Raw genomic sequence first — 23,638 nt, 5'->3', positions numbered from 1 at the left:
CACTTTGCTCATTTTGTGCACGTAACACGTCTCTCCTCAAAGAATGAAAGCAGCAAAACACACCAAAAATGACACAACATATATGATAAGAAAATAAAACACACACACACACACATACATATATATATACGCGCACACAGGAGGGCACTGTGTAATCTGTCAAGTCTTCTGGACCTACTGGCCTGCTTCCTAAGGGCTCTCTGCCCTCCTGTTCACTTCCCTACGGTGGAGGATCCTCTCACTACTGTCACTTCAAAGCCGTTACTCAACACTTCAGCACCATGCAAACCTGTACACAGATAGGCTCTTGCGTTCCCTTTTTTTGTAGTTCTTAGAAAATGGAGTGTTGCTTTACTTGTTCTTTCGGCCCACACAAAAAAAAAAATCACAGGCTTAACACTGAGCCGATGTCATCAAGACAGTAAAATGGAGTAAACTTCACACAGTACTGACGAGCTGAATATCCATGAGGGATGTTTAAACCCAGTGTGTCCCTGCGATGAAGTTAATAATACAGACTTCCCTGTCATTAAACTTAATAAAGAAAATTTTTGTTCGATGCCATAAGACAGTTTAAGTCTTAAAAGTCTCTTGTAATTTGCAGAAAAACAGATATGAATTCAAAACAAGAGCCTGTTTTGCCCATTTTAGTATTCTGAATAAAAAAGCAGTTTCTCGTGGTACATATAAAGCTAGTGTTGCCTCTTTGTGCTCAGGTGCTAAGGATATAGCTGCCCAACACAAATTTTAACGCAGAATTTGCAATACATTAAGGTGAAGCAAACAGCAGTCAGTGCAAATTATGCATATTTTTAAGCTCTAAAATATTTTTAAAACATCTAATCCTCAATCCTTATTATTGCAGTGATTTTTAGCGTGAGAAAATAAAATAACTACTAGTGTTCACCAGTACACCGACTCCTGCAGCAGGGCTGTTGTGTTTAAGCCAGACCCACCATGGAAGCACTGAGGTCCCACAGCTTCTTGGCTGCAGCATCGTCCAGGGCCTGTGGGGCTGCAGTTTTAGGAGCACAATCACTGCACGATGGAAGAAATGGAAAATAGAAAATATAAGAAAAGTCGGTCGAAGCTGATGTAATTGCAAATGGATCAACAGTAACTTGTGTACTAAACCATAAACAATTATTAAATGCATTAAACATTACTCAAGGAACAAAGTCATTCTTCATAGAGAGATACAGCAGGGGCACTTACCTGTAGTAAAGGCCACTGTCATTAGCCACGCTCTCATCCACAGCGCAGTAGATGGTCGTCTGAGCTCCTTCCCAGGGACTTTTGATCATCATTAAAAATGGCATGATTATGCTCCTCTTCCACAGGGCTAAAGTTGGGAACAGATGGCGGCCTAACTCAGTCCTGATGACCCCAGGGTGCAGGCTGTACGCTGTCACACCCGTGCCTAAAAAAAAAAAGAGAGAGTTCCATTAAAAAGTGAATTACAATGCATGAAACATCATAGTACTATTGACAATGTGAGGTGATTATGTCCATTGTCTCTATCCCTTACAATGAAAAATCTGATTAATTACAACATGCATTAAAAGGTGTTGATAAACTGTTTTTAGAGGGGTGAAACTTGCTTTGGACAGTACCTTGCAGTCTTGCAGCCAGTTCTCTGCAGAAGAGCACATTGGCCAGCTTGCTCTGGCGGTAGCTCACCTCACGCTTGTAGTCTTTATCAAGATTGATGTCATCAAAGTGAATATGGCCTGTCAGAGAAACAATCCAGTGTGACATTTAAGCAGAAATCTAGTTTTATCTGTCATGATGCAACAGTGAAACAATCTTCAATCAAACAATCAGGGACTGAAGAGAACACTTAAAAGACACTATTTAAAAACTAGCAGGTGTGTTTGTTTAAGATGAAGACGACGGAGATTCACTTTACCTTTCTCGTGTGCCAGGCTGGAGACGATCACAACGCGACTAGGAGTTGACTTCTTCAGCAGGTCAAGAAGACAGTTGGTGAGGAGAAAATGTCCCAGGTGGTTCACGCCAAACTGCATTTCAAAGCCGTCCTCAGTCGTCCACTTAGGACACATCATGATGCCTAACAATTGACAAATACACGATTGCATATAAAGGCTTTTTTGTCCCTCGTTACCTGACCACTAAAAGGAGGTCACCATTGTTCAAACAGTTTGGAGAGGATCATTCTAATCACTACAGCCAGTTGAAACACATCGATGCAGTTTCATTCTACAGATCTTCATCCTGAATATTTTGTGCAGCTCTGATGTGTTATCAAATGTGCAAACTGCTTTAGTAATCAAAGCCGTCCCTACACATTCTGCTTGCACCTATTTGTATGACGTTGCAATTCTGTTGTTGTTTCTAAGGTTTCAGTTTTCCACTGCTGACTGTCTGAGAGAGACTGCTGCAACACACCTGCATTGTTGATGAGGATATCCAGCCGGTCCTCATTCTCCTGAACTTCTTTGGCCAGGTCTCTGACAGACTGCAGTGAAGCCAGGTCCAGTTTCTTCACCACCACGTTGCCGTTCCCACTCCGCAGTCGGATCTCGTCAGCTGCAATGCGAGCCCTGGTTATGTCTCTGCAGGCTAGGATCACTCTGGCTCCTACACAGACAAGGAACCAGTACCAAGGCATTCAAATGTGAAGTGCTACATGGTATCAACAAAAAAAATCAAAACGCTTAGCATAGCAATCTATGAGAATATCACCTCGCTGGGCCATATCCATGGCCGCCTCCTTCCCAATGCCAGTGTTGGCTCCAGTGATCAGGACTGTTTTCCCATCAAGCCTGACCTTGCTCCGACACACACCCCCAGCCAGCCACCGACGCAAGGCCAGTACACCGGCCCCTGATAGGAAGGAAATGTTTTCATTCTATTCATCTGTTTGTGCTCTTGTGTGATTCATTGGTGGCTAAAACAAACTCACTTACAGGAGAATAAGAAATTAAATTAAACAATTCTGCTAAAGAGATTTAAGAGTTGGCTTACAGTCCAAAGAGATTAGGACTAGTCAGGACTGTAAGCTTCACTGTTCTTTAAAGTAACTATTCAACCGACAGTCTGATATGTCACACTTTTGAATGCATGCTTCAAAAAGAGATAAAGATATTAAGTTATTTACTTTTGCAAACTGAGCAGCTGTCATAACAAATGCAAATGTCAGAATGGAGCAATGCTTTGAATACAGATGTCACACTTCTTTTCAGTGGAGATATCAGATAAAGTTGCCTTAAGATGACATTAAAACATCGTGGAAATACTTTGTACTTGTTCAAAGTACGGACTTAACTTACCTGTCAAAACAGCAACAGTGAGACCGGTCGCATGTCTCTCTAAAAAGTCCCTGGCCACCTCTGCGTAGTTCTGCATATTGTAGGATGTAGACGAGTTATACGACTTCAAGCTATGGTGGAAAGATTATCACCAAATTAAAGTTCAAAATCTGACAAACTGTAAATATAATGTACAGTTCACGAGTCAAGACACTACAATACTGTGACACCCTAAACCCACAATGTTTCACTTTTCCGTGTTTTGTAAAGACGAGGCTGTGACCAGAAGTGAGGGCGTGGCCTGCACCGGCAGACATTTTCAGAATAAGACTCTTGATTTGATTCTCATAATCACTTAGGAAATGTAATAATAATAAAAATAATGATGATAATGATAATAATAAAGCACTGAGGCTTTATACAAGATGCTTTATCTTGTTTAAATTTCTTTGATAATCAAAATGATCTGAATACTTTCTTAGTTATGGATTCTGTCTTTGGTGCAGTCAAGACTAAAATTTAATGTTGAGCTGAATCCTGTGTGTGTGTGTGTGTGTGTGTGTGTGTGTGTGTGTGTGTGTGTGTGTGTGTGTGTGTGTGTGTGTGTGTGTGTGTGTGCGTGTGTGCGCGTGTGTGCGTGTGTGTGTGTGTGTGTGTGTGTGTGTGTGTGTGTTTGTTAATTTATTTTAAAAGTTTGGGTTTATGTACTTGGGGTTTATTTTGAAACAGGAAGTTCACCACTGGACGCAAAGCAGACCTACTGCGATTAATCGTGTTATGGCTGTCTGATAAGTATTTATAAATGTATCTTTAAATGTGCATATGTAAGCTATCTATGACCCGATTAAAAGTTATACGTTTAGTTACTGCGAAAAAAAAAAAAAAAAAGGACTACAAAAATACCGGAAGTCTGTTGTGCTGGTGCCACGTCAGAGCTACAGTACTGTCATCACCAAAGCTACACTTGTCTGTTCTGCTCTGGTTCTGCTGAAGCTTTAAATGTTCATCATGCTGTACCTGGGTCTGAGCTGTTTGCTGCTACATGTGTTAGTGGTGTTTGGGACCGAGCTCACCTTTGAGCTGCCTGACAACGACAAGGAGTGTTTCTACGAGGAGCTGGAGAAAGATGTGAGATTTGACTTCGACTTCCAAGTAAGTTGAAACCCTCTTCCCTTTTACTCTGTGCCTGCAATGTGCTGCAAAAGTTATTCTTTCACTAGTGATACTGACTCGTTTTAATGGCGTATGTGTCTTGTTCTTGGAAAGGAGGAAAATGCACAAGTGTTTGTATTTCTTCACATTATTTAAAACTACAACTGTTTTGAATTGAGGTGCACATTTGACAACTTCATCATCCTGTCGTTTTACAATAATCTTCTAAACTTCATTGTCGCGACTTTTTTTCTTATTCACCCAATTATTTTCTTCAGAGCGAGTTTGAGTCAGTTCAACAATACACAAATGATACAGCTGTGACATATGTTACCTCACATGTCTCTGTTTACACTCTTCATCCTCAATCATCAGCCTCATCAAGTCTTCAATGTGTTTTTTTCTCCATATAGGTCATATCAGGAGGAAATTATGATGTGGACTGCTTTGTAACTGATCCTCTGGACAACGTCCTGTATAATGAGAAGAAGAAGCAGTATGACAGCTTCTCTCACACCACGGCTATGAAGGGCGTCTACAAGGTCTGCTTTAGCAATGAGTTCTCCACTTTCACAGATAAAACTGTGTACCTGGACTTCCGCCATGGAGATGAGGAGCCTCTCCTGGAGAGCATGACTAGATCTTCAGCGCTGACACAGGTAAGTCTGAGGTACACAACAGAAATGAAATGTGCTCACATCATGTTAAGAGAAAAATAAAATGTGTCGTCAAAATGATCAAACCAGGGCTTTGGTTTGTATCTCACTGACTTGCTGCTGAATACTCTATTTATTACTGTATTTCAGTTTCTAATCCCTTTTAAATACTTCTGGTGTGCAGACAAAATGTAAAAATATATAGGCTAAAGTAAAACCATGATATATAGTTCCCCCCTTTTTTTATTTTGGGGCTTTTTGTGCCTTTTATTGGAGAGATAGGACAGTGGATAGAGATGGAAATCAGGGAGAGAGAGTGGGGATTGAAAGGAGCTACAAGTTGGATTCAAACCTGGGCCACCTGCTTGGAGGACTATAGCCTCCATACATGGGACGCGCGCATTACCCACTGCGCTGCCAATGCCCCATAGGCCCCTTTTAAGATTAGTACCACACTGAGTGAGTTGCATTTAAGTGAGGCTACTCTGTTGATGAAGTGATAACAAGTGCAGCAATGACAGTTGAGAAGTGACACAGTTCACATAAAGTCCACTAGGTGGAGCTAGAGCTGTTGAATGGCTTTTTTTGTTGTTGCAAATCTTTGAATATGCTCTACATATTCGACAGCAGGTCAACAGGCAGCTGAAGTTTACAGAAAATAGAAATATATAAATTCTGGCCATTTAGATGTTCTGAGACATGTGAGGAAGTTGTTGAGGTGCCAGAGAATATGATTTAATTCTGTGTATGTGTTTCTCATCCTCCACTATAAGTCACCTCAGGCTGTCACCATGCTCTTGTTTAATCTGTGTTTATCTTTTACTACTTTCAGATGGAGTCCTCTTGTGTCTCCCTCCATGAGATCCTGAAGTCGGTGGCTGAGTCTCAGACATGGTACAGGTTAAGAGAGGCTCATGACCGCATTAAAGCGGAGCACCTCCTCGAGCGAGTGAGCTACTGGTCCATTGGAGAAACCGTCCTGCTGTTTGTCATCGGCATCGGACAAGTGATCATGCTCAGAAGCTTCTTCAGTGACAAGAAAGGCTCGTTGGCAGCCGCTACTTAGAGTTTGTAGTCCTGGTTTGCTTTGTTGGTATGAACACTTAAATGCTTCTGGAGATCATCTTGTTGAAGTTTAAGTGAACTTTTTATTAGGGGGATAGTTCAGGAAGTTTTCTTTATTTTATTTTGCCCCGTGTCAACTTGAGAGACAAATGATTGCCTTTTTCATGTCTTTATATTTACAGTTGTAAACTACAGTAGCTTTACTGTAAAGAAGAACCGCTGATATTTTTGTTGAAATGGAGATTGACACATGTCAACCTTGCACTTAATATTAATTTATTTAAAAAAAATAAAAAAAAACAACATGAAGCAGCTTAAGTTAGATCTGTTTATGACCTGGATGCCTTATTAAACAACAGCCATTGGTACCAGCAATTACACAGAAAGTTGTGGCACACTGATAGAATCTAAGTATGTTTTGTTTCTGAATGTGAGTGATATTTGTTACTGTGGGTTATGTTTGTTACTAGTAGGCTACCTTCATTTATGTGACAAAGTAGTTGAAAGAGCGCTGTCTGCCTCATTTGTCTCATACAAAGTGCCTGATCAATTTGAATTTCCCTTCAAGCTCAAAGTTGACTGTTCATTAGAATTTCTACTTCACCATCCCATTGTTACTGATTGATTGTATTCTTTTCCATTAAGTTGTGAATTTGAGTCCATGATATTTCTTATTGAGATACATCGAGTGGCTTATACAGTAAATATCTTTTTTTTTACAAGAAAGTTTTGTTTTCAGTGCTTTTTGTTTATCTGTCCATTTATTTATCTTTATAACCTGATCACAGAATTAAGCAGACTTTGGTTGAAAGTACCTTTTAGTGAAGGTGCAAATATTATTTATTTACATTTCCAGATAAGGACTTGATTTTGCCCTCTTTTTTTTAACTTGGTGGTGAGTGTGTTTACACAGATATTCAGATTCAGATTGGTTTTAGGTGAAACCAATTGTATTTATTGTAGCGAGAAATGAAGACTACTATGAAGCAGTTGTTGATATATGCTTTAAGTGCTTTCTAGTTGGCAGGTGAACCACACATAACACATATAAAAAAACTATTTATAGCTGTTTAGATCTCTTTAGAAGACAAAGTAGTGTAAAGAAAGCCTAGTGTATGCAAATCCAATACTGTATGTCCTACATCCTAAATGTAGGCCTGGTTTCTCAAGAGGACTAAAACGTTTTGAGGTTTAATCAAGAAATGATCCATGCTTTTAATTTCTTAGATCTTTTTTTTTATATTTAATGGGATGTGAAGACACCACAAGAAATCTGACTTCAATATAAATGTCTTAACATGTCAAAATTATTCACTTCAATATGGGATCCAAATGTGTACAAAGGGAAGAATGGGGATTGGCCATATAAAGTAAATATTTGGAAATCCCTGAGCACACAAGGTAAAGGGGGAATGGTAATTAATGACGGCTGATTAAAGAGAAATTTCATGGCAATTGGATACCTGAAATCCAGATTAATTATGATTTCAACACATTTGAGAATAACACAAGACAAAGTAAATTATTAGAGTCCCTCATCACTAGAGTCATTCAGTAGTACAATATTGAAATGGAAAATGGAAGCAATAGAAATAGTAAGGAAAACAAAATGATTACAAACGTTAACTGGAGATTGAACTAACCTAATATATGTTGAGCATATTTTGACTCAAGATCGATAAAGGAAAAAGTAAATCTACAAGAAAAATGTGTAAATAAGTGACAGATCTTATGTAACGTCTTGCAGGAGTGGGTAGGGTAGCTGATAGGCCCATTGCACAACTATTGTTCGGCTATTTACTCTTCCTTCAGAGGTGTCCCATAAAAGTCAGAAAATATTGGCAATGCAAGAATGAGTAAAAGGGAGCAGCACTGGGACCGGGAGATATGGAGAAGACATGTAGCCTAAACTCAGATTATAGTGGATATATGGGGGATTAATGGTGGAAACACAAAGAGGTCATATTAACCTAATTAATCATATTAACAGGAGAAACTTAAAAGAACAGTTTAATAGGGGATCTTCCAATTGGTTGCCTATTGTGTTGAAAAATAGAGCTTATGTTTTGCCAGGAAATTCATATTAGACACGTTGAAATAATGAGCACACTGTAGTCTGGTGAAAGAGGGAAAGACAGAACATTTATGGTCAGACTGATTAGTGGGATCAATAATCAAAGTGACCCGTAGGCTTTATTTATCTCCACAAGATGGCAGTAATGAAAAAGTAAAGATTACAACCAAAGCTCAAAGAAGAAGAGTGTCCAGTACAGTGTACCGGTTGGCGCCTGGTTCATTCATACGGGAAGTCTCCGTGGTCGTGAACGTAAACATCAACCTGTAGTAAACATGGCGGGTTACTTGAAGGCTGTGAGCTGCATGTCCAGAGGAGTGTCTCTGTCTCGAAACCCCGCGGTGCTCTCACCGGCCACCGGCTGCCTCCTCACACCACAGCACAGAAACTGTAAGTCTGCCGTCGACTAAACCAAAATATGACTCACTCGTGACTTAAAGAGCACAACATTTACTGTGTGGTTCTCGACATTATGATGCTGTCACCTGGCTGTGTGTAGCGCAGTGTGAACAGAGAAGTGTTATCTGAATGAATATGAAACAGTAGGAAACAGTGAAAGACTGTAGGAAGTCGATGTGGCCGATTGGCAATTTGCCAACACTGAATCATCACTCTTAAAAGAAAAAGTATAGATGTCAAAAAAAAAAAAAAACGTAAGCGCTTTACAACAATTGTATCAAAACTCATGGCAGGACGGAAAGTTTAAATTAGCCTACAAAACAGAAATCTAAGAAATAGGTTACATCTTGAAGAGCACTTTGTTGTGAACTCCACAGAACAGATGACTCATGTTTTGGCGAATATGCACGTAGTCTACTTCTGGTTACAAAGAAAGCAATGAAGCTGGTGCCCACGTGAGCCCACGTGTTGTCAGGTACAGAAAGGTAATTACTGCTATCAAAGCTGACACATAATCCCAAGGTCACAATCTCTTGTAGTTTAACTGCCTCAGTATGACTGTGCCCTGATACTGCCTTGTCCTGAGTAATTAGACTGTGGAGGCTAAAGCTAAAGTTTGGCAAATATCAGAATGAGTGTACTTCAGTTTTTAATCTCTTTTACAGAAGAAGAAGAATGAGCAGAAGGTGTCCTTAACAAGGGGAAATGACTTTTACACTCTGTTAGACATGGAACACAAACATAGGCTGTAATACAGAGACTTACTCAGAGAGTGAGGGGGCTCCACATGAATGATGTTACAGAGCAGTTGGCGGTTTCGGTGCCTTGCTCAAGGGTACCTCGGCAGTGCTCCGGAAGTGACCTTACAGCTCTCCAGCCTACAGATTCATTTCCAGACTTGGTCCACACTGGGACTTGAACCTGTGACCCTCCAGTTTCCAACCCACTTCCTTTAGACTGAGCTACTGCTGCCAAATTAATAAACCTTAATCAATTAATTCAAATTAAATGGAAATATTTTAGTTTTGTACACTCACATTTTTCCTGCTTAAAGTTATGATTTACGAAAGAAATTGACTACCACAACAAGAAGTGACAGCTTAAACATTAAACATATATAGTTTCCCTTGACAATGAGGACTGAGGAAAACACCAAAAGTTAAATGGTATGACTAAATCAGGCTCATGTATGATAAAGGTCTGAGGTTCATGTTTATTCCATAAAAAGAGTAACCTACAAAATAAAAAAGAGGTTTATGCTCATACTTTTTAAGATTAAACTGCATAACAAAAAATGAATGTGTAAAATCAAAGTTTGTTTTTATTCATTATTTAACAGATATTAAGGGGGAAAAAATGTCAAAACTCTTATTTATGTTTAACTGTATTAACCAACTGTAGTCAAGTACTAGCCACTGCGATGCATTTTAATAAATTAACTAGGACATCATTATGACTAAGTCACAAAGTCTAATGGACTTTTATTCTGTATAATCACAGTTCTGTTTGTTTTATGGTAAAACTTGTCCATTGATGAACAATCTAAAGCATGTTGGATAATTTAAAGGTTCATTTTACAGATGCCACCAAGCGCATCAAGGTGGAGAAGCCGGTGGTGGAGATGGACGGAGACGAGATGACCCGCATTATCTGGGAGTTCATTAAAGAGAAGGTAGAGACAAGTCAAGCTTGTCAAGGAAAAATAAATCTGATAGAAGCCTTTTATTTTTGAAAGGCTATAAGTTGGTTGTATTTAGAATCAAAATGGGCTGTAATTATTAGTTAAGATGTTTTGTCCACATCTTGTACATCTACAGCTCATCTTGCCCAATGTGGATGTTGAGCTGAAGTATTTTGACCTGGGTCTGCCCTACCGGGACCGGACAGATGACCAGGTCACCATTGACTCTGCTCTGGCAACCAAGAAATACAATGTGGCTGTGAAGTGTGCCACCATCACCCCTGATGAGGCCAGAGTTGAGGGTAAGTTTGACAAATTCTGTTCTATTTATATGCTGAATTTGCTTCTTTCTCGAATTTAAACCACAAATAATGAAAGCATTACATTTTTAACCAATAGCATCGTACAGTAAGTATCAGTTGGATGTGAATGTGTAAAGAAGCCCTTTGTTTAAGTCGATTTTTCTTTCTTTCAGAGTTTAAGCTAAAGAATATGTGGAAGAGTCCAAACGGCACCATCAGGAACATCCTGGGTGGGACAGTTTTCCGCGAGCCGATCCTTTGTAAAAATATCCCTCGCCTTGTTCCCGGTTGGACACAACCCATAGTCATCGGCAGACATGCTTTTGGAGATCAGGTAAGAAATGTAAATGTGAGTTTGTGCTTTTTTTCCAAAGATGCTTTTGAACTGAGTTTAGAAAAGTCTCACACGCCAGTTTTGATGTATAATCTCAAAGTACAGGGCCACAGACTTTGTTGTCGACCAGCCTGGAAAGTTCAAGATGGTGTTTTCCCCGAATGATGGTAGCAAGCCGAGGGAGTGGGTGGTGTATGACTTCCCTGCAGGGGGCTGCGGGATGGGAATGTACAACACTGATGAGGTAATGATGAGTGTGGTTATAGATTTATTTACATGAATTGGGTTCTATTTTTTTAGATAAAAACGTAGGGATATGGTTTGTAATCTTCTCTGCACACAGTCGATCAGTGGATTTGCTCACAGCTGCTTCGAGTATGCCATCCAGAAGAAGTGGCCTCTGTACATGAGCACCAAGAACACAATCCTCAAGGCCTACGACGGGCGCTTCAAAGACATCTTCCAGGACATCTTTGAGAAGTTAGATACTAAACAGTGGATAAACAATGTACCATCTTAATTAAGTGATACAGGTTAATAAGGTAAGCTTTTTCATTATCCTTTATTTTTCAGGAAGTACAAGCCAGAGTTTGACAAGCTAAAGATCTGGTACGAGCACCGTCTCATTGATGACATGGTGGCCCAGGTCTTGAAGTCCTCTGGAGGATTTGTCTGGGCCTGCAAGAATTACGACGGAGATGTGCAGTCAGACATTCTGGCTCAGGGTAAAATCATCTTCAGTTTAATGTACTGTAGTTCTGCAGAACATGGAGATTTCTCTCAATGTTTTGAATGTGAGTTTACTTTGGTCTTTGTGTCCAGGTTTTGGCTCTCTGGGTCTGATGGCATCTGTTCTTGTTTGTCCTGATGGTAAGACTATTGAGGCTGAGGCTGCACACGGCACGGTCACCAGACATTACCGTGAACACCAGAGGGTAAGATCACACCCCTAGAAGTGTATAATTACGTTAGGGGAAACTGGCAAACATCGGTTCTTCTACACTGGAGTATATTTACTACACCAAGATTGGTTCAGTCCATTGTGTAACACTTACACTTGGCTAAATATTTACTGTAGAATTTCACAGAATTGCAGTCTACATGTGTTTTCAGCATCAAAAATAATAGTTTGCTTAGTGTCAGATAGTTTTTTTTTTTTTTTTTTTCCTTAAATCCCATAGACACCTGGCTAAATGAGTTTAACATTACATCTTTCTTATAATATCTTCAGAAGAACTATAATGGGCTTTGAAAGTTGAATTGATCCGTGTTATTAAGATTAAATAATGAAGTAAATATCTTCAGTTCATTCAGACTCAAGCAGACATATCTCACCATGTTGGACCTTTTTCACTCAGGAAATTAATTCCAGTAAATCATCCTAGTAGAAGATGAAGTCAAAAGCTTCTTCAGTAGACCTGAATGCAAACACATATAGAACTTTCAATAACCTGAGCTGTGTCCTTTCTGTGTAGGGAAGACCGACCAGCACCAACCCCATTGCCAGTATCTTTGCTTGGACCAGAGGACTGGAGCACAGAGGCAAACTGGATGGAAATCCTGACTTGATAAAGTATTTCCTTATTTAACTTATTATTATTTTTGTTGTTGAACTTTTCCCACCCTAATCATTTATCACTCTCCGTTTTGACCTCCAGGTTCTGCCAGACTTTAGAAAAAGTGTGTGTGGAAACTGTGGAAAACGGTGTGATGACTAAGGACCTTGCAGGCTGCATCCATGGATTGACCAAGTGAGTCTTCTCTATGTTAAGAGTGTGTGGTGCATGTTGTTGTTTTGGTCTTACAACTTATTACAAATGTAACCCCTGCTCTGTGATCCTGCAGCTGCAAGCTGAATGAACATTATGTCAACACGGCAGACTTCCTGGATGCTATCAAGAACAACCTCGACAAGACTCTTGAGCAAATGAAAACAATCAGAAGATGTGCTTACAATGTATAAAGACAAACAATCGGACTCAAAGCTGATCGTTTGCTCTTACTGACATTGTTCCCTCTTTTCTAGATCCTTGCTTTTGTTGTTCTTACTCTCTGATGTACGTCGCTTTGGATAAAATCGTCTGCTAAGTGAATTGTAGATTCAAGCTGTTTTTACCCAACTTTTGTATGAATTTGTATCTAGTATTGAATGAACCAAATTAGCTTTATTTGTGACATATTTGTAGCTTACAGGCACACAGTGCTTGAGGTCCTCTGCCTTTCCTGTTGCCATTGGACCAATGCTGTTTTGCACAATCAACAAAATGCATTGTATTAATTGAAATGATAATTTATGATGGCCATTTTTAGAGAAGTTTAAATAATTTATATGTAATTATTAAGTATCTTCAGGGACCAACAGTATGTATATTACAAGGCCATGTTTTGCATTGTCAGCATGATTATTTAAAAAGTAAGACATTGTGATTTCTGAACACTGTATGGCTTTGATTTTTCTGCTTGGGTGTGATTTTTTTTGTTCATCTAAAATCAGCAGGCTTAGTTAGTTCTGTCATGAGCTTTGGGCAGGAAAAAAAAAACCTCACTCTTTTATTTCAACTATTCTCACTTCAACACTTAAATGTACCGTTATGAAAAGTAAAGTCCTTCTACGTGCAGTTTAAATGTATATTTTAATTTCTTGCAGTTGTACACATGAGCGTCTGTCTACTAGTGCATTTATGCAGTGTGAGTCAAATGTATGCTCCAGTGTATGACAGTGATTACTGTTCGTTTGCACCAGCAGGGGATGAGCTGATGGGAATTTTGGCAAAAGCTCACTCCTGTGGTGACAACTCAAGTTTATAGCCAGCAGATGTTGACATTGTCTCAGTCAGCAAACTATGCAGTGTACTATTTGAATCACTGATCAATCTTTGGGACACAATAGTAACTGCAGATAATCAGCGGTGCTCGTCACAGTTTACTTTTAGTGCGGAACAGCTGAGGCTCACTGACGATCGTGTGATTTTAAATTGCCAGTGGCATGTTACTGGAATGTTCCTTCATGCAGTGCTTCTGTTGATCTAGATCCACATGTGGACAGGCTCCTATCCGGCCTGGGTGGGGATCTTCTTAAAGGCAACCAGAGTATGCACCACATCAAAACAGCACTTAGTATGATATCATCTTGCTGTTCAAACTCACGTCTTGACAGAGGTCAACTTCATAACTGAACCACTCACCAGGGAATATGCTAGTCTCTCTCCTTCTCAGACATTAAGTCAAAGAAAACGAACAAGAAGCCTCTATCTAAAATTACCAGAAATTAGCATTTAGATTAGCCCTTTTACCCACTTTTTTAATTTACTCAACGAGGGACATCTCCACAGAACTGCTTAGTGCCAGAGAACCTCCCACTTTTTATATGTGCAGCCATAAAAGAGCCATATCTGTGAGCAAACTGATCAATCATATGTGAGGAAATGATGGAAGTATAATCCATGCACAGTGCAAATCAAGCGTGAAACAGTGCTAGACCATCTTTATATTCAGTTAGTCGGACCCATGAGTGCACATAAGTCAAGTTGACTGAGGGTTCAGGAAGACTGCAGACATAACAAAAAACACATAACTCAAGGAGATAACCTTTACAGTAAGTATAAAGTCAGATATGTGGTCTGCTTTATTTATCAGTCTTTCTGCAGATGTCACAGAAGGAGGAACTCTTCTGTTGGATTCAACTGAAGTCCCATTATCTCATCTTTCAGAAATCTTCCACATTAACTTTGGGGAGTGATTGCTCTTGCCTGATAGGCTGTAACTAATGAATATACTTAGTTTGTATAACTGAATGTGTTTTTTAAAACAGCACACAGCCTTGTTAGCAAAGTGTTGCCATGAACTCAATGCTAACATAATCATGGTGTGTAATATAATATTTTCTTCACATTAGTTTAGCAGGTTAGCCTGCTAATGTTTGCAAATAACAACAGAAGCATAGCCGAGGCCGATGGGAATGTCATCAGCATTAAAGGCTGGAGTACATCAATGAATCCTGAGTGGGATGTGTGCTGGATGCAAAAATCAATCCAACTGCTTTACAAGGAGGACCACACATCTCCAGCGAGCAGCGACTACAAGCCTCAGAAACTCACAAGACAGAAATGAAGGATCACTTTCATGTGATTTTGATGAGCTGTGAATGATGTCCATGATTATTTTGCTACACAGTTAACATTTGTTATTTTATTCCTTTGCATGTCATTCTGTCGAGGACCGAATGTTGGTTTAAGAGATGTTCCAGTGTTTTCTTGTTTGTAGCCAGTTTGGAAAGTTGTCAGTCATTAACCAAAGTTCAATAAATACCTTTTTTTATTTTTACATTTGAGGAAATGTAAAAGCATCACCGAAATCATTGCTTCATAGCGAGATGTACTAGTGTGGCCACAAATACCTGACTCTGCAGAACATTTTCAAAAAGCAGTCTTCATCTTTTTAAACTATAGAACCTTTATTAAATAATTCATGGTTCATTTCCATGAGGTCTCAGTTTGATATTCCTCCTTTCCAAAAAGAACAAGAAGCCCATTCCTCAGATTTAGTGTGCATAACAAGGCTGACCCGCATGGCAGGACAGGGGAAGCTGACCGTCTTCCCCAAACAGAAACATGAAAAGCAGGACAAGTCTACGACGTTGTCAACTTTCAGTTCAATCATTCAGAATGTAAACAGGACCTCCAAGTTATTTATTTTCTTCTTTTAAACTTACAGCTCAGATTTGATCCACATCTCTCTCTTTTCTTGTTCTCTCACTGAATTTACTGAACTGGAAGAGAAGAGTTAAAGAGTGTTCAAACTACACACAACAAAAAACCTGAACTGACAATCGTCCATACAAACTGCTCTTCTTCAATTTGCTTTTGAACGGACAGATTTGAATAACAATATGAAGGAAAGTGATTACAAAAACAAACCTTCTTAGAAAGCATATCTGTTTGTGTTTAATATTATATTGCCTTTATGGGGGCTTGAACGATTCTATCATATTTCATCCAGATGCAAATGAGTCGACAGAAAGGAAGTCAGGTCTCGATAAAAAAGTGCTTTGTATTTTTCGCTCAGTGATTCCAAAACAAGAGCTGTATGTTTACTACACCAGATCGATTATTGATGTTAGGCTGAACCACGTGGAGCAGAGGTGGGAGGTAAACACACTGCATGTTGAAGAATCCTTTGTACAGTGAAAGGGTTTTACATGTCAGTAACATTGTTTTGAAACTTTGTTTTTTTAGATATTAGCTAACATTTGACAGATTGTAAGTGCCCCATCAAGAATAAGGCTACAATGTCCTGTGCTTAAAAGCACATGCATATTGAAGGAAGTCTGTTCAAAACTGAGGACTGGGCAGGAAGGAGTTACTACAATTAGAAACTGTTTAGTAAGAGCATTCAAACCTATGAATATGTTGTGACCATGTATCAAAAGTTCGATATACAGTGAGTAAATAGCCGACACAGTAAAAACTTTGTTGCAAATGTTTCTAGCTGGCACTTTCAGTCAAAAAGAAAAAGGGCATACATTGGTTGTGAATGATAAAAATGGCAAAATGGTAAACACATTTTTATCACATCAAATGTAACTGATGTTTTTTTTTCTTCTTCAAAATAACTGATACAGACGCACAACATGAAGATTCGACTGTCCGCCAGTGAGAGTCTTTGAGTCGGCAAGCGCACTAATCCCAAAAAAGGAGCTCAAGAAGTCAAGAGTTTCAGTGTCCGCTGCTATCAGCACCAGAGCTGAAACGTCTCCTTAGAAGAAGTGCGTCTCCTTCCTGGCTTCCCATCAGAGTCCAGTAGTTCTGGCTCTTCTGGAAGGAGGCCAAAAACTAAAAGAAAATCTCTCCCCCCCCCCAGTGCCTCTCAAAGCCTTCACAACAACTCTGTAATTTCCTTCTGCCTTTAAAATGATAACAATAAAAAAAAACACTCTGGTCCCATCACTTCTCAGGGGGTACTGTAGCTGCTTGTATCCTTCCCAAAATTGTAATATTCCTCCATGTCCTCCATGTTTGCTGTGGTGAGTTTGGTGAGGTTCTGGGAGCCACCATTGTTCATATTTTCTGGTGATGTAAAGCTGAAGTTCTGTCCTTCATACTCCCCCTGGCTCTCCATCTCTGGAAGAACTTCTGAAATATATTTTTAGAAAGAAAACATTAAAGAGTATATTTCAAACTTCTTCCTCGGTTATTAGCATCCCCCTTCTTGAAAGAAAATCCTGTGCAAAAAGTGCTTTATTGCTCTAATGTTATAAAACATCATGTTTTTAATTTCATATTATTTTACAACAAAACATCTGAAATGAGTTGCTCAAAGTACTTCTCTGTCCCATTAGGTATTTATTGTAGAAAGTGTTTTAAACATTCATAGAATGTTCGTATGTATAAAGAATAAAACACAACATATGGATGAAGTTTGTTCAGATTTGATTGACAGACATTCTGATTTAAGTATTTCTAAATTCTACGAGATAAAAAAAACACTACATAATTTTCCAATAGTGAAAAAAAAACATGAATAATTGGTTTGATTGTTGCATGTTAAAAATATATAAATGTCAAACACTATTTGTTCCTTTCTGAAAACACAGAGCCATGTAAATTGGTGAAAGATTTTGTAATTTTCAGGCTGGGTTACAGCATATTGATTATTGCCTCAATTAAGGAGCATTAACCCAAGCTGCCATGACACCTGGATATGAATGTGAGGTTGGACATGATGGCAGAAGAGGAAACTCATTCAGTACACTTTCTCTGTAGTTGTTAAAGGAAAGTACACAGTAACATATCGGGCCTCACCTTGTCCTTCCGGTGAGACATCCATCCCGTGTTTGACCTTCATGTGTCTGCTCAGGTTTCCTTTCAGGTTGAACTTACTCGTGCAGTAAGGACACTTGAAGGGCTTACTGCCAGCATGGAGATGCATGTGGCCCAGCAGGTTGTACATTCTGTTGAAAGACTTGCCACAAACCTGGAAAAAAAGACAAGTACCGGTATTTAAATCGATGAACGTGTAACCTATAAAAACTAGTTGTACAGACAAATGCAGATAAAAGTCGAATTAGCATCAAATCCTGTTTATTATGATTTAACTGTTCTGTCTGATACAACCTTTGAGAGATTCTTAAACTGTAACTTTGTTCATTTCATCGTAGCAAACCACACAAATCAAAGCTTTTAACGATGTGGTACGCCCATCAGAACTGCTTCCTGTCAGCATATTTCCTCTTATCCCCCCTTTATATTCTCTTCAAATAATCCTGTTACACTACCATGACCAGAGATTTAAAATGTGTTACCCCTTTTTGCACCAAAATGTATCTTCCAGTTGCAACCATCAAACCAAAATGAAATGGTACATATCATTCATGAAGTTCAGTCACCTTGCATTTGAAGGGTTTAACAGGCAGGTGGACGATCATGTGGGTCTTGAGGGTCTGCTTCTGGATGAAGCTCTTGAAGCAGACGTGACACTGGAAGGGTCTGACACTGTTGTGGATTAGCATGTGCCTCTTCAGGTTGGCAGACAAGGTGAACTCCCGGGAACACACGTCACACTTGTGGCCTTTCATTCCCTAAAGAGGGCCAGATAAAAGCATAGGCTTAATCATTTCATCATCACTTTTCTCCTTGTTTGACCGATTAGAGAAAAACAAAGGAGCACATTATTAAAGCAGCACATTTTGTAGTTTGATTTTTTGATGGCTGTCTTGGTTTGAGATTGCTAGATGTCTCCAGTCTTACATTGGACAAATACAACAGTGCAATATGTTGATCTGATCTGTTTTTCCTAAAATGTTCTGAGTGGCTTATATTTTTTGCTGCTACCTCTACTGGTTTTAAAGAGCCAGAGTCGAGCAATGCTAGCTAACTGTTAGGAGTCAGTGAGATCCAATCACACATTTTAAGGTGTTTCTTTAAAGGCTTACTAAGCGACTTTCAGAGAAGATTTGTAGACCAAAACAAATGCTCTCTTGGACACCATTCCTTCATCTCTCAGCGCCCCCCCCCCCCCCCCCCCCCCCCCCCAAAAAAAAATACCTTCCTGTTTTGTGTGTCTGTGAGGCAGAAAGAGCAGCAGACAAGTGTCGATAAACATCTAACAACAAGATTCTGCGTCCAATTTTCAAATAAGGAAATGCATCGCAAATTTGCTTCGGTGTTTATCTATTGGATTTTTAGGACAAAGTTCAGTTGTACTCTTGCGACGACGACCTTTTACTAAGCCCCTAGACACAGCATCCCTGAGTGGGGAGGTGCTATTGGTCTTCCACTACATGGTGGGAGGGCTGACAGTTAGAGAGGGAGGGGTTCACACGAAAAAACAAACAAACACATGATGAAACATGTTTGATCCTCTGAGTGACACAGAAACAAGCTATGGAAGATTCGTCCAGTCAGTGTGAACACAAAGGTGAGAAAAACAAAGCCATAAACATTTAACTTCACTCTCTTTTCAGGAAGTCTTTACTCCCCAATATATTTACATGGGATAATAGTAAAAAAATTCAGAATGTTACATATTATACCTTAAAGATTTAGAAAAAGACAATTACAACAGGTAAAAAAAAAACAACAAAAAAAAACTTTTATGTTAATTTAATTTCTAACACTCTTATAGTTACACTAAATCAGGTGAGGCTATTAGCCGAGCTGCAGCTAACATTAGCTCAGCTTGTTTCTTTAGGTCAGGACTCCTATAGGCAACTGAACCAGGTCACAATATAAGCAAAGAAATCCAATAGAATCCATACTGGGTTCATAGTATAGCATTTGAAATGATAGCAATAGTATGTTTTTAAAGTATCAAAGTGGTGCTCGGTATGGGAAAATACTTAACCCTAGGTCATACTGTAACTTTAAAAATATTAAAGAAACTTATTTTGGGACTTTCACTTTCCAGTGTTGTCATTATCAGTATGTCCATTACAATTATCCATCTCTTTAGCCACAATGAAAATCACGGAAACAGAAAGCACGTGTTGACTCCAGAACTTGCCCGATAATAATCACATTTTTAAGTTTTCCTCAGTCATAGGCAATCCTTTGATTTCTTTCAAACATCCACAAGTACAGGAGAAACAGAACCAGCAAACTGTGCCAACTGAGTGGTGTCACTTTCCCTAAATGTAAACAACTACAGGAAGAACATCATGGCTCACGCTATGACCCCCCCATGTAACTTTCTGAATCCATGGATGTTTTATTTATGGAGCACTTGCTACAAATCTTGGGAAATCCCTGGCTTGATTTTGGTGCTGCAGTAAAAGCCTCATCAAGTTTGATTCACAAGTAGAAAATAATAAACTGACGTCAAACAGAACAGCTCGTCTGCCTATAGCAGTAGTTATCATATCATGTAATATAGTACAAGGACTGTGTGCTATGATGACAATGCAACGTTTTTTTCAAGGAAGATGTTGGTGGCAGTTCTGTCAAACATTTTGATCCAATGATATTCACATCCTGCTTGTGAAGATGTTACTCATTTGTTGGCAAAACCCACAGCAGCCAACGAAGGTATCAAAGAGGTTTACGCTTTCACTGCAAAGACTTATAATAAATGGATAGAAGTACTCTCTACCATCTGTATTCTGCTCTTCTAGTATTCTCCAGCACATGCGAAGGGAAGTGTACAAACATTGAGAAGCAGGTCACAAGAGCAGACGATTCACTCCAGCTCAGGCCTTGAGGCTCGTCTGAGTGAATATGCTGCTGCTGCACCACACGCGCCACTCTGCAGTTAATAACAGCGGACACAAAGTGGGCCTGCATAGCTGGATGGTGGGTTATTGAGAAGAACAAATAAGTATTACAGGTCACTGGTCTGTCAGCAGTCAGTGTTTGTGTAAGCAGACAAATCTGGCAGACTGTCAGTCCTCCCACTGTCTGCTAAACTAATGGACTGTTAGTGGTGTCCACCAGAGGGAGCAGTGAGCAGACAGCAGCATGCTACAACACAAGCCACAATGGAGAATTCCAGCTGTTCTTCCATTTGGGATGATTGGAGTGGATTAGGACTTGTGTTCCCTTTAGAGTAATCAAATTAAGGTCAGTCCTTAAGAATTCAACCTTTTTCATTTTTAACTGGGACTTTTTTTTTTTGGAAACTTGTAGAAACGTTCGATCTGATCAATCCTTTTCTCTCTTTTCTCAGATTCAGGAAAACACAGAGATGTGATGGGACGCAGTTTTTAAAATTACATTAATAGTTAAGGGCTCAAACTGTGAAAGAATTAAGGGAGATGTGATTCTGTGGGTTATATTAAATGGATTGTGATCTCCCAGTGTCCTCATCTATCTCTTCGTCATGTGTGCATGAGAGTAATGGCGTGTGTGTTAGTGTATGTGTGTAGAACAGGCAGGGGGCACAGAGCAATTACAGACAGTTCAGTCAGACGAGGACTTCTGCGAGGGCATGCAGACGCTCGGTATAGTGAAGGTAAAAAAAAAAATCTAATCTTTTTGTAACGCAGATATTGTACTGGTCATTTGATCTATTGTTTCAACCCATTTTAGGTTACATTTGTTTGAACAGTAGGGATCGAGAAATGAGTTATATAAGCTGTTACAATGACAAGGTTGTTACATCATAAGGGAATGTTATTGCTGATAGGAAATTATCTTGTTACAGAACTATGATTTGTTACGTGAATAACCTCTTAAGACTCGATGTCCACAGAACAAACATCCTGGGGCTATATTGAACAGTGAAGAAGAGGCACATAATCTGATCCAGACTGGTAAGCACTGCAATGACAAAAGTCTTGAATGGACCAAAGCTGTCAAAGTTGACGAAATCCATATTTTTTTCCATATAACTTTCTAAGGATTAAGTGTAGATGCATTGTAGTCTTAATATAATGTGACATTTATCGGTTTCTACTTCCTCACAAATGTGGGAAATGAAGACACAAAAGGTCTGTAAAGGGAGTGGATGGATGGAGGATGAGTGCTCTTAGCGGTCTACTTCACCCAGTTCTCAGTGTGTAAATGAAAAAGGATGAACTGGGGTGAGGCCTTTGAACAACAGATGTGGTAGCCTTACTTTGGTGATCCAAGAGTGCCTCTTTTTGTGTGTGTCTGTTTGCTTTCTCTCTTGGCTATCACTTTCTCTGACATGATAGAAGAATAGCCCCCCCCCCCACCAGTCTAATCTCTAATCTACACAGGTTACATGTACGGTGACGAGATCGGGCGGCGGTGTTTGTACCTTATGAGTGAGCGAGTGCTGACGTAGATGGTGAAGCTGCACAAACTCCAGGCCACACTGGGAGCAGGTGTAAGGCCTCGGGCTCTGGTGCTTCAGCAGGTGGTTCTGGAGCTGGCTGCGGTAAGCAAACGACTTATTGCACTCGGTGCACTGGAAGGTGTGGGGGCCCTGGTGGCTGGTCTGGTGGCGCTTGAGGTGGGCGTACGTGGGGAACTCCATGCCGCACTGCGAGCAGACATGACATCGCCCTCGCTCGTGCTTCACCTCGTGCGCCCGCAGCTCGCTGGGGTAGGCGAAGCCGCGGCGGCAGAAGCGGCAGCTGTACGGCTTGACGTCAGTGTGTTGGAGCATGTGTCTCTTCAGGTGGCTCGTCTGGGTGAAGCCCTTCTTGCAGACGGTGCACTTGTGAGGGCGAGTACCTTGGTGGGTCAGCAGATGGGTTTGAAGGTGGCTTGGCTGCTTGAAGAGCTTCCCACAGTGCGGACAAGCGTGAGGTTTGATGCCGTTGTGGCCCAGGATGTGCGTGACCAGGTTGTACTTGGAGGTGTAAGACTTATCACACATGCGGCACTTCCAGCGCTTCAGACCGTCTCCCACATCCACACAGTACGACTCATCGATCTGAATGTTGATATCTAGCCGGTCAACTCTGCGGCCACCGTGCCGCCGGGGAGGCTGCGGGTGCGGAGGCTGCTGGTGCTGCCCCCCTCCGCTCCCATCGTTCCACATCATGCTCTGGCTGCTGTCTTCGTACTCGGCCCCCATGCCCATCTCGCCCGAATCGTAGCTGCCGACCTCGCTCGTCTGGAAGTAGCTGCTGATGGCCTCGTCCTGCTGCGAGGGCTTCATCATGCTGTTCCCCTGGTGCTCTACGTTTTCTTCATCCTCTCTGCCGCCTCGGCCATGGGCCCCCATTGGACGCTGGGCCTGCAGTCCTCTGTGACCCTGCTCTCCTCCTCTGTGGCCCACCTGAGGGGGAGGAGGGTGAACATGTGTGTTGGCTTGCTGCTGGTTGGAGGCTTCCCGCTCACACTCTACACAGTTCTTGTTAGTGCCTCTGAGGGTGGCAGGATCCACCTGTACTAATCCACCTCTGGGAGCCAGATTGTTCAGCATGTGGACACAGGAGGGCATTCCAGAGTTCACAACTTCCCCTTTAACATGGGACGATGGCACGTCACCGCTCTGGAGACTGATGCGGTCAGGGACGACCATTTTGGCGTCAGGATGTTGAGGCGGCCCCTGTTGCCACCTCCTCTGGCTGCAGCTGGGTTGCATCTGTCCGTCTTCTCCTAAGTTGTCTCCAAGGTAGTCTCCGTTGGCTCCGATAAGCTGGTCTGCGTACTCGTAGTCGACTCCGTCTACTGGTGGTGCAGGGGACTCTTTGGGTTCGCCGGTGTAGAAGCCGTTGGGTGCAATAGTAGCTCCGAACACTTCATTCTGGGAGATGAGACCTAGCACGGCAGCCTGGGCCAAGGACAGCACGACT

General features: G+C 40.7%; 4 protein-coding genes across 5 annotated transcripts in view; 2 read left to right on the top strand and 2 right to left on the bottom strand.

The window, feature by feature from the left end:
* Window positions 1-894: 894 nt before the first annotated feature.
* On the bottom strand, window positions 895-3,553 carry si:ch211-107o10.3 (uncharacterized protein LOC407663 homolog). Its single transcript, XM_061040480.1, has 7 exons — window positions 3,294-3,553; window positions 2,707-2,847; window positions 2,410-2,601; window positions 1,910-2,071; window positions 1,614-1,730; window positions 1,216-1,420; window positions 895-1,038 (listed from the first exon to the last, which is right to left on the bottom strand). The coding sequence occupies exons 1-7, from the start codon at window positions 3,367-3,369 to the stop codon at window positions 942-944; spliced, it is 990 nt and encodes a 329-aa protein (XP_060896463.1). The 5' UTR covers window positions 3,370-3,553; the 3' UTR covers window positions 895-941.
* A 635-nt stretch (window positions 3,554-4,188) lies between these two features.
* tmed3 (transmembrane p24 trafficking protein 3) lies at window positions 4,189-6,862 on the top strand. Its single transcript, XM_061040493.1, has 3 exons — window positions 4,189-4,424; window positions 4,838-5,083; window positions 5,913-6,862. Exons 1-3 carry the CDS (start codon window positions 4,272-4,274, stop codon window positions 6,144-6,146), a joined length of 633 nt encoding a protein of 210 aa, XP_060896476.1. The 5' UTR covers window positions 4,189-4,271; the 3' UTR covers window positions 6,147-6,862.
* Window positions 6,863-8,387: 1,525 nt separating this feature from the next.
* Window positions 8,388-13,370, top strand: LOC132975706 (isocitrate dehydrogenase [NADP], mitochondrial-like). Its single transcript, XM_061040456.1, has 11 exons — window positions 8,388-8,609; window positions 10,199-10,290; window positions 10,436-10,601; window positions 10,775-10,935; window positions 11,036-11,179; window positions 11,279-11,415; window positions 11,509-11,660; window positions 11,758-11,870; window positions 12,411-12,508; window positions 12,594-12,686; window positions 12,781-13,370. The coding sequence occupies exons 1-11, from the start codon at window positions 8,495-8,497 to the stop codon at window positions 12,896-12,898; spliced, it is 1,389 nt and encodes a 462-aa protein (XP_060896439.1). The 5' UTR covers window positions 8,388-8,494; the 3' UTR covers window positions 12,899-13,370.
* A 1,861-nt stretch (window positions 13,371-15,231) lies between these two features.
* Window positions 15,232-23,638, bottom strand: part of znf710b (zinc finger protein 710b) — a 25,287-nt gene continuing 16,880 nt past the window's right edge. For both annotated transcript variants that reach the window (XM_061040400.1, XM_061040392.1), the window contains exons 2-5: window positions 22,150-23,638; window positions 18,320-18,511; window positions 17,736-17,907; window positions 15,232-17,066 (exon numbers count right to left, since the gene is read on the bottom strand). The exon at window positions 22,150-23,638 is cut by the window's right edge and continues 83 nt beyond it. In XM_061040400.1, the coding sequence (XP_060896383.1) occupies window positions 16,885-17,066; window positions 17,736-17,907; window positions 18,320-18,511; window positions 22,150-23,638 (2,035 nt within the window). In that variant the 3' untranslated portion in view covers window positions 15,232-16,884. The remainder of the gene's footprint in view (window positions 17,067-17,735; window positions 17,908-18,319; window positions 18,512-22,149) is intronic.

The sequence above is a fragment of the Labrus mixtus genome, chromosome 1 (genome assembly GCF_963584025.1).
Source record: "Labrus mixtus chromosome 1, fLabMix1.1, whole genome shotgun sequence".
NCBI lineage: Eukaryota > Metazoa > Chordata > Actinopteri > Labriformes > Labridae > Labrus > Labrus mixtus.
The sequence above is the reverse complement of the archived record's forward strand: the minus strand, read 5'-3'. Positions and strand labels throughout refer to the sequence as shown.